General features: G+C 28.3%; 1 protein-coding gene across 1 annotated transcript; it reads right to left on the bottom strand.

Annotated features, from left to right (window-relative positions):
* Nucleotides 1-10,530: 10,530 nt before the first annotated feature.
* On the bottom strand, nucleotides 10,531-11,268 carry EIN_291950 (Hypothetical protein; the record flags this gene model as incomplete). The annotated part of the gene is made up of 1 exon (XM_004258769.1): nucleotides 10,531-11,268. A coding segment is annotated over one exon (738 nt), but the record flags the coding sequence as incomplete, so codon positions are not given.
* Between the last annotated feature and the right edge of the window lie 64 nt (nucleotides 11,269-11,332).

Genomic DNA, 11,332 nt, shown 5'->3' with positions numbered 1-11,332 from the left:
AATGGTTTCTTATTTGTCATTGATCAAATCCCAAAATATTAGTATAATCATGGCCAAATCAAACAAAATATTGTATAGTATATTTACTAAAAATATAGTATTAATTATCGCTTTGAAAAATAGTAATTTTTATTGGTTTTGTCTATTCTCTTGTTTTTTCCTTTGTAAAATGGAATTTTTTTAATTGTTTACCAAATTATCATTTTGCCTCAATGTGCTTGTTATTTTGCCATTTCTTTTATTCGTTTACAATTATACATAATTTTTATACTCTTTTTTTCTTGTTTTCCCCGAAAAAAAATAGAGAAAAAAAGGTAATTATAATGATTTTCTTACTAATAATTATTAAAAAATAAACCAAGTTTTATCGAATTTTGGAAAACCCAAGTGTTTTGTTATTCTTTTATCGATACATGTTTTTATATTTTGTTCTTTAGACTTTGTTGGGTCGAGACTTTTATCAAAATTAGTTGTTACACGTCATATTTTTCTAAAATTATTTATATGATTTTCAAAAAATATATATTTTGTATAATATAAACAATTTGTTCTTCAATTGGAAATTTAATAATTGATTTTTTCAAAGTTTATCCAGTTATCTAATTTATACAATCACATTAATCTTCAAAATGAATGAAAAGATACAACTTTTTAAGGTTAATTTTTTGATAATCGACGTATTTTCAAGTAAGTCACTCCAACGATAATCGTTTACAAACTGACACATCATGATATCATGAAGACTTGAAACTTTAACTTATTATCTTTTTCTTCAAATTTGTTTATTTTATCATCTGTAATTAATTAAAATACCAAGTTAAAATTCAACTAAATTTTAATGATCAACATATTTACTTGATATTAACAATTAATCGAATTACTTTATTAAATTAGACTGAATTACGTCAATCATATCTAAAATGTATTTTAATATAAATAATGAAATACATTTACTCAATATTTTGATACTATCAAAAATGTGAAACTGTCGTTTTTATTTTTTAGTGTTAAAAATGATTTTCTTTGTTTCTAAAAATAGTAAAAATAATGACGATTTTATGGATAAAGAAAAATAACAGGGAGATAAAATAAATTTCAAAATATTAAAGAGGTTATACACTTTTTTGTTTCAATTTAACATGTAAATTATTATTTTTCATATAACCACACCAAATTGAAATATATAAAATTTAAATATCTCAGGTAATAATTGCATTTTTACCTCTAATTGAAGGGAATGACGAATTAATGAAAAGAGTTTTTTCTTTGTCAAGTGATTTTTCAGCCTTCTGTATAGAGTTGATGGAAAAAAGTCCGGCTTGATAAAAAAGTATGGCTCTTTATTTGACTATAGTAAAATATAATATTGTTAATTATAAATGAAAAACATTTTGTTTTTTCGAAAAAAACAAAATATTAAAAATAAATTAATTAAAAAGATAAAATTATAAAATTATATATGGAAAAAGAAATTGAACTCGTAATGAATGAATTTGTTATTTTGAAAAACAAAGTTGATATTTTAAATACAAAAACTGAAATTGAATTGCAAAGTGCTCAATTCGCTTTACTAAATCAAAAACAAATGAATTACTACAGAGAATTGATTGAAAAAAGAAAAACTCACGTAAACAACATACTTTTGTTACTCAAAGGTATGGAGCACAAATTAATATATATTTATTATCAAAGATAACCGAAAAGTGTTTAGACATTAAAACAAAAAAAATGAAAAGTGGAGAAATTCAACAACGGAACAGTGGCGTAACATTGTTTATTCTTCCAAAGAATGCGTATTCAAAAACTTCAAAAATAAGTTTATTTCCGACATCCACAACACCGGCAACAGAATCTTCAAAAATTGAAGAAGCGTTAAAACATATAGGAATTTTGAGGATGCATAGGGAAAAACTGGTGAAAACAAATAATGTGACAAAACGTATCATAAAGAAAGAAATCATTGAACAGCAAATGTACTAAACAAAACACACAATAGAAAGAAACACTGTAATCAACAATGAAATCGTTATACCAAAAACAACAGTGGAAACAAAAAAGAAAGAGGGTTTTCAGCAAAGAGAGCAGATCCGATTGTGATAAAGTATGATGAAAATAAGTTTTCTGAAATTATTGCTGGTTACAAAAGACCAAGAGGAGAAATTGATTGTAAATACATTATGAACTTAATTGAAGAAGTAACCAATTGTTTAAAATTTCAATTGTGTTCCACTCGATTGGAACAAATACAATGTTTCTATGACAAGGCGTGTCGTGATGAAAAGAAACTTGGATGGATTGAAAAAAGATTCTTGTGTTACATTTTCGGAATAAGTAAAGACTTATTAAACAAACAAATTGCTGCAATTAAAAAGAACACCATGTTATCAAAGGATGGCAGGGGTAAAGTTATAACTGATGAAATGGTAAGGTATTGTACTGAGTTGATTAAAACTTGTGAAAAAGCAAATAGACCTCTTACTACTTCCGATATTATAATGGAGTTTGAATATGTTTTTGGGTGTTCTGAATGTAAGAAAACTTTAACAACAGCACTCAAGACTCGTGGAGATGTGCATGTAATCACCACAACTGCAATTGAAAGCGAAAGAATTGTCGATGATGCTGATGTAATTAGTTGGTTTAACAGAGTTCAAATAGTCAATGGAATGCCCACCTCGTTTCTTTTTAATCTTGATGAAGCTGGACATCAACAGTTTGTTGATGCGACAAAAAAGAAAGTGTTTGTTTCATCTGAAACTTCAAAAATCAATTATTCTGTGAATTGGAGTGGGAAAAGAATTACTTTGTTGTTTTGTATCTGTATGGATGGAACATATGTAAAGCCTTTGTTCTTGTTACCAAGAAAAACAGCTGAAATTGAAATGGTGACACTTGGACTAACTAAACAACATCTTGATCTGTTTTACAGTGAAACTGGTTTTATGACTTCTGCAATTTATGAAGAATGGTTCGAGAATTCATTTGTCCCCTATTTGAACGAAAAAAAATAAATTAAACTATTATGGTTATGCTGTGTTGACATCGACGGATTTGGGTCTCATATTACCGAGCGTTGTATTGATATGTGCACTTCAAGTTGCATTATTTTGCTTGTTTTGCCTTGCCATTTACATATACCAACTTGGACTTAAAATTTGGTCCAATAGCAGCCCAAACCATTACTTCTCTGTTATACTTTGGAGTATGAACAAACTACTTTTCTTCATATTCACCACGTCTTCTCCAAACATATACACCATTAGAATACAAACAAAAACAGCTTTCAATAAAAATTATTGTATTTTTGTCCACTTCAACAATTGTCTGGTATTGTTTAGATGATGTTTAACAAACGAAAGACGGTTTATAACATGTTGTGTTGTCATTGCGGGTTTTTAATATGTTTTGAAAATCAAATTTGATATCTTTTCGTATTCTTTAAACACTGATTAAAAAAACTCTGACATCATCTGAAACACAAACAAAAAATAACATAAATAATTTAATGTATTTTTGTTGTAACAACAACTTCAACGTTTGGTTATTTTAGGGTCTTCATAAAATTGCAGGTTTTGTATCTTATTGATCTTTTATTTGTTATTTTTTGACACTTCTCATAATTTAACACAACAAAAACGCCAAATAATATATAAAATTGATTAATAAATTGAACACATTTTTATTGAGAATTAATATTGTATAATAAAAAAATTATATAAACATATATTTCTTGTGTATATATGTTTTGAAAAATAAATAAAACCGTTTAAAACAAAAATGATTTTATTTTAAAAATTTGTTTATTTATCAATCGTTGTTTTATCGATCTTCAAAACCTCGTGTTTTGAATTTGCGCAAATACATAAATTGTCATCGCATAGAGTGTACGTTATTAATACATTATTTGCTATCAATTTTTATTGTTTGAAATATCATGAATTGATTTATAATAAATTGTATTTTTTGTGAAAAAGATTAAAAATTGTTTGATTAATTTGTTTTGTGATTTTGATTAAAAAATCGACTTTTTCGATAATTTAAATGTCTGTCAAATGTTTTCATTTAAACCAAGGTTAATCTTGTGGTAAATCAAAAAATAGAAATAGATTATTTTATTGTAGAAATCAACTGAAAGAATCATCTTTCAAAAAATCCATAAATAACATTTTTAAAGAAAATCATGTGTTTCAAAATATACCTTTCTAATCTTAGGTAAATAAATCCAAATTGAAAGAAATTATGTTTAAGATATTGACCATCCTCAGAAAAATTAACAATCCTCATGAATCCCTTAAATATTTAAAAAAATTGAATTTAAACCATGGTCTATCATGTGACAAAAGTGTTATTTTTTCTGTTATTAGCCACGTCACCAAAGTGGGCTTGAATTTATGTTCACTTAGTTCTTTTAGATCTAGCGGCGAGCTTAAAGCCGACTTTTGTAAATGAAAAAACTTAGAAACAGATAGTTATTTGAATCAATACTAAGCCAATTAATGGGAAAACAAGCTAATTCAATTCTTAAATATCGGTTTATATTTTATTACTGCTGTGATTGCCATAATTAACACAATAATTGTGACAAATGCAGCACTGTTTTACATATCAAACCGATAGTTACAAATAACATTTTAATAACACAAATAACAATGAAATAACAATTTATTAAATAATTGTATTTTTATTAATAATATGTAATAAAATAAACCTATTCTACTTATAATAAAGCTAAAAAGCCATTAATTAATAATTAAAAATGCTAAAAAAAACTAATAATAATAGAGAAATGTTTATTATCATATTTATATTTAACGTTACTAACCAAATATATATATTTTAAAAACTATATTAAATAATAATAATCAAACTCAAAAACTCAAAAATGTTTGTTAATTATTAAATATACTATATAACAAATAATATCAATACTATTGTTTTAAACTATAAAAATCTAAACAATGTATTAATAATTAATTAAATTGTTTAGTACATGATTTATATTTATAACTATAAACTTATAGTTTAAATAATTATATATTTATTATTAATGTGTAATTGACATTTAAATATTAGGATAGCTATGTCTACAAAATCGGGCATTTTATTTTAAAACGTTTATAAATCAAAAGCAGTTATAGGACAAAATAATTATTTAGTCTCAATAATAATAATCAACTAAAACTATATATTAAAATATCAATAAAAATAGTTAAAAGACACACTTATTGAATTATTATTTATTTACCCAAAAATGATAGGTAATAAATACATCATTTATCGGGATCGATAACATTTCAATAACATAAATACAAATACAAAAAAACATAACAATTTGAAAAACAAAATTTCTAAAACATTAACATATTTTTGTAATGACAATTTTTTAAAATACCATTTGAATTTCAAAATAGAATTAATATTAAAGACCTTTTAAAAACAACCCAAATATAACAAATCACAACAAATTAAAACCATCCAACGATGACAAATAAATCAAAACAGGTTCAAAATTAACAATAATAATTGTCAAAACGTGATACACACAACACAAATTATAACAAAATCAACTTTGCCATGAAACAAAACAAAGAAAACAATCATATTTTTTTCACGCCAAAAAATTAAAAACGTTCGTGAGTAAAATTATTTCAGTTTTTTTTAACATCAATTTTGTATAGATTTGAACTGTTTTGGTTTTTTTGATTGCAACAAACCGATTTGACAAAAAAATACTAAAACATCAATTTATATAGTTTAGTTTTTAGTAAAATTTACCAAAAATGAAATTATATATTATATAAAAAAAATTCTAACACTTTTACTATATTAATTGAATTAAATAAATTATACTATTATAATTATAAACAATTAAATAATAAACTAATACATTAAAAATGATTTAGCTTCGTGATACAAGTTTATATATTCATTGGGTATGGTTGTTTTGTAAGCCTTGTGTATGAGTTCATTCTTGCATTTCCCCGTTTGTCTTTTAGGATCGATTCACCCTATTCCAATTAATGTTGTCTAGGAACTTTTCTCCTTTTCAATCCTTAGATATTTTGTTCCTCTTCTAAGTATTTGCTACTTACACCAAGATCTGTACTCAAGTCTGTTCCAATAGAAATTACTTCTCTACCTTTATCACTCAAGTATTCTTGACACCATGCATTTCCTTACTCCTCATGTGCCTCAGATTCAACAAGGATACAGTATCACTCTCTCTCATTAAAATACTTTCCATTTTCTGGGCTCATCCATTCGATAAGTGAGTTGTTACACACTCCTTAGCGATTTCCAACTTCCATGGCCATCAACCTGGATTCAATGTGAATGAACCCTTTTATAGTTCTCCTCATGCAAGACTTGGATACATTATCTGTATGTTCGGTTCATCCCGCATCGCCAGTCTTGCTTATTAGACTTGGCCGATTTGAAGTCCGCATATGCTCATTCCTAATAAATTAGTATCGTTTAGAATATCTCGACTATTCATAGTTTGTTAAAATGTTGAAAAGTCAAGCTCTCCATTACATCCAATCATTATCTTTACCAATCGTCACTACTTTCTTACTTCAACCTTCCTAAGGGAATATTCAGGTGGAACCAGCTACTAGATAGTTCGATTAGTCTTTCGCCCCTATACTCATATATTGCAAGTAATTTGCACGTTAACACTCCTAAGTCCTTCCACCAAAGTTTCCTTCGGCTTCAAACACCACAAGCATAGTTCAACATCTTTCGGGTCCCAACAATTTAACTCTAGCATTTCCTGGGTGACTCTTGCCATATATTTAGTCCTTAGTTTTCGCTTCATATCTGGGTTCCCTTTCCTCTCCTTGTGGGGAAACTGAAAACGTTTCTCCAAGAGGCATATATCTCAATTGTTAATTATTGTCAAATATTTTTACAGATCATCTATTTATATTGTGTTTTTTCATTGTATTTTTGGTTTGTTTCATTTTATATTTATAAAATGGATTTTTTTCAATGTTAAATAAAATAAATATTTTGGTCAAAAAAATAAAAAGCAAATATTGTTTATATTTTTATCAAAATGAAAAACATATTTTTTGAAACACAAAGTTAATATTTAATACACAAAACAAATATTGTTTTTAACACTTAAAATAAACTTAGTTTTTAATATACAAATTTTATTTTAGTCTTAATTCAACAAACTATTTATTATGGTAATGTAACTATTGTTATTAATTCATTTTCTCTTCAAAAATTAAGTAAAACATGACTGTTATTAATAAATTATTTTATAATCCACAACAAAATGGTGTTATTTTTTATGAAAAAACACTCTATTTAAGAGGGACAACTTAATTTTATCAAATGCCATCACAATTTAAAAATACTTTAAAAAGCCCGTTTGTTGGTATTTTTATGTTCAAATTAAATACAAAAAATGCAAAAAGATTTATCAATTGACAATGAAAACAAACTCATTTTGGAATTTGAAATTTATATTTAGTCAAATAAAGCAACAATAAATTTAATTAATAATCAATTAAAATTAACTATAATAAAACCATCTTCTTGTCTTCCTATTTAAGTTAAAACAACAACATATTTTTTAAATTAATCTTTTTTAAGCATCTTTTCAACATAATAAACTGGTAAAAGGTTATATCTTTTTAAGTAAAATATATATAATTTCCAAGCTATTTGTTCATTTGTAATAAAAGATAATCATTTTTATCTTGTTATTTCAAAAATATTTTTTACCAATTTATCGACTATAAAACTGTGGAATTATTTCCAAAATAAATATTTTTGACCCAAATATGTTTTTTTTATTGTTAATATACAACAAAAAACGCATTTCTGAACAACAATTAAATTCATGTTTTTATCAAATTACTAGATATATAAGATATATTATATTATAATCCATTATAATACATAATAATGGATTATATATATATAATATACATAATAATAAAATATATTTTATTTAAATAAAGAAAAAAATGGACATGGGGAAGAAGGATGGGAATATAGGGGAAATAGGTAATTTGTGAGATAGGGACGTCCTCCCGTTATCAAGGATGTTCTCCTGTGTATAAAATTATCCTTTTTTGTGTCTATTGTGTTTTTAAAACTATATAAAGTGTTATATTTTTATTATTAATTTACTATCAAAAATTATAATTATTTCCAAAAATACATTTAATAATGGACAAACACAAAACAATTAGTAATTTTGTTACAAATTAATAGTTAAAAAACTAATTCAAATTTAAATTAATTTTTTTGGGTCACTTCGAATAACTTTGTTAAGATAAGTGAATTACATCAGTCGACCTCCTCGATCTTCGGCCCCTATGTGTCGCTCTTATTTGTGCCCAATTGTTGTACACCAGACATGTTACCAGATGCATACTGTTGATAATTTTTGAGTGAAGATGGCTTGATCTTCGCCTCAGCTTCTTCTGTTTCTGTGTGTATTCATCTTTTGATGCCGATTGGTTCTTGTCGAGCCAGTCGAGCGTCTCCTTGATGGTTGCTTCAATCGCCGCCTTGTCATCTGGTGAGAGCTTTGTTGCAATTTGTTCGTTGAGTGTGTTTTTCATCGAGTAGCAGAAGTTTTCAAGTCCATTCTTCTCCTCAATAAGTTCCTTCATCTTGTCGTCCTCTGCCTTAAACTTCTCTGCGTCTGCAACCACCTTGTTGATTGGTACCTTTGAGAGTCTTTCCTTGTCGTTTGTGATTGTGATCTTGTTCTTCTTTCCCGTTGTCTTGTCTTCAGCTGAGACATTCAGAATCACATTTGTATCAATGTCAAATGTGACTTCAACTATGGGACTCCATGTGCTCTTGTGAGTGACGTGTAGAAGTCGATGCCTTCATACAACTGGTCGACTTCGATGTTTGCTGTTGCTGCATTTGACAGTGTTCGCTTTGCCCTTTCACATGATGTTCTGAGTCTTCTGACTGCTCGTGCATTGCCTGAAATGTCTTTCTTGTACTTTCTCTTGAACTCGGCAATGAAGTGGTTGACCATTCTGTTATCAAAGTCTTCGCCACCAAGGTGTGTGTTGCCGTTTGTTGCCTTCACTTCAAAGACGCCATCGTCAATAGCAAGAAGTGGCACATCAAATGTTCCACCACCAAGATCAAAGATCAAGACGTTCTTTTCTCTCTCCGTCTTCTTGTCAAGTCCATATGCTATTGCTGCTGTTGGCTCATTGATGATTCCGAGCACATTGATGCCTGTAATTGTGCCTGCTTCCTTTGTTGCCTGTCGCTGTGAGTCGTTGAAATAGGCTGAACATGTGATGACTGCGTTGTTGACTTTCCCACCAACAAACGCCTCTGCTGTCTCCTTCATCTTCGTCAGCACCATCGAACTGATCTCCTCTGGTGTGAACTTCTTAGTCTCTCCCTTGTACTCAACCTGAATCAATGGCTTGTCATTGCCATTGTTGACTACAGTGAATGACCAGTGCTTCATATCCTCTTGAATTGCTGGATCACTGAAGCGTCTTCCAATCAGTCTCTTTGCATCAAAGACTGTATTCTTCACATTCATCGCAATCTGGTTCTTTGCTGCATCGCCAATCAGCCTCTCGCTGTCTGTGAAGGCAACACATGATGACTTGTTCTGTTGCCCTGATCATTTGCAATTTCCTAAAAACGGATTTCGCATGCCTTTTATCTATAATATCTTTATCTCCAATAGTCACTGATGCATCATTCAATGCTATCAAACACTCCGCATTTGTTTTCCCTACTTCACCTTTAACATTATCAATAATTATAAAATGAGTTGCGTGGATGAATCTAACAAGAGGTGATGGTATACTATTACAAAAGTACATAAAATCTGTCTAACAAATTTTGACAGACAGTTTCTCCCCAAATTACTTCTCCACTTACATCGAGAACTTGAATATAGCAGCCGCAAACTTCTTCTCTGTTCGGTTATTGATCATAGATCTTAGTTGAGACTATCAGTGACAAGTCTCCTTCAGTTTCAAACGACTTGACATAAATCTCTTTTAAATGGGTTATCATTGTAAGACATATTTTTCTCAAAAAGTAAACCTGCTTGATTTGATAAATACGTTTGATTTTAAATTATAGTTTTCATAATATAATTAAATTTTTTTATAAATTATATCTTGAAAATTAAATTATAATTATTTAGTATATTAAATAATTAACAATAGTTATTGTATAGTTAAATACCCATAATATTAAATTATGTATATATCTATTAATTTATAGTATATCTCTATTTGAAATAGAGGGTGAGGTTTAGAAAAAGGATGTCGGTTGATTCCTTAATCATTCCAATAGCCCTCCTTCCTGCCCGTTCACCGTGATGGGTGGGTCGTTTTATACTTTTATTTGATATTGTTGAAAATGATATTGAATATAGTAAAACCCCTTCCCGAAATATTACGGTTATTAAGACTGTTTTATCAATAAAAAACAACCCGAAATATTTGAGGTTTTTTGACTGTTTTATATATAAAAATATTAATTTAAACAAATCGAATTAAAAATTGGTAATTAGTTTTTCAGAGCATCCCCGACATCCATGTAAGCAACTTTCTTTTCAACGCTCATGTTTGCTCTTTCAAGTTGTCCAAATTTATTAAAAGATCTTTCAACTGGGCAAGTGGTTGGACTCTTAGCATTCATTTTTTTCACAAGATTGAATAAACATGGGAATTGATTCTTTTCTTCTTGAGTCATCAAAGCAAACACAGTGTTCAAAGTTAATTTTTTGACCGGGCAACTCTTTAAGAAATCTTCTGCTTCTTTTTTGAATAAAGCCCTTATTTGCTTTCTGTGTTGAATGGCGTTTGCTCTCTTTTCTTTATCAATTTCACTACTGCTGCAATCTTCAGCGATATCTGTTGCTTCTGTTTTATCTGTACTTGTTAATCTAACTTGTTTAACAAGAGTACGTATCGCCTCAGTAGCATCAGCCCTTTCTTTTCTTTTTAACCTGTTTGCAATTTCTTCAATTTTTTCAATGTTGGCACAGTACCAATCTTGAAACCTTTGAACTTCCGCTTTTAGTTCTTGGTCATCACTTTCCTCGAGTGATTTTGCATCAAAATTGTTGTAAATTTTGATGTTTACTACCAGTTCTTTTCCTTTGAGTTTTCTTTGTAATTTACCGAAATTTGCCATATTCGTTCCTTTGACCTGGTTCTCCTTCAACAATCCAGCATCGAAAAGGTCTTTTTTGGTCATTTTTCTTGAAGGAATTACAAACCTCAAAATCAACGCGTCACTCAACTTAACGAGCAGGTGAATTGAATACTTTTTCAAAAATGAATTTTTCGTTGTTATCAAGTTCATC

Source organism: Entamoeba invadens, assembly GCF_000330505.1.
Source record: "Entamoeba invadens IP1 unplaced genomic scaffold scaff_1105074725111, whole genome shotgun sequence".
Lineage (NCBI taxonomy): Eukaryota > Evosea > Mastigamoebida > Endamoebidae > Entamoeba > Entamoeba invadens.
This window is presented reverse-complemented; position numbering and strand designations above follow the sequence as displayed.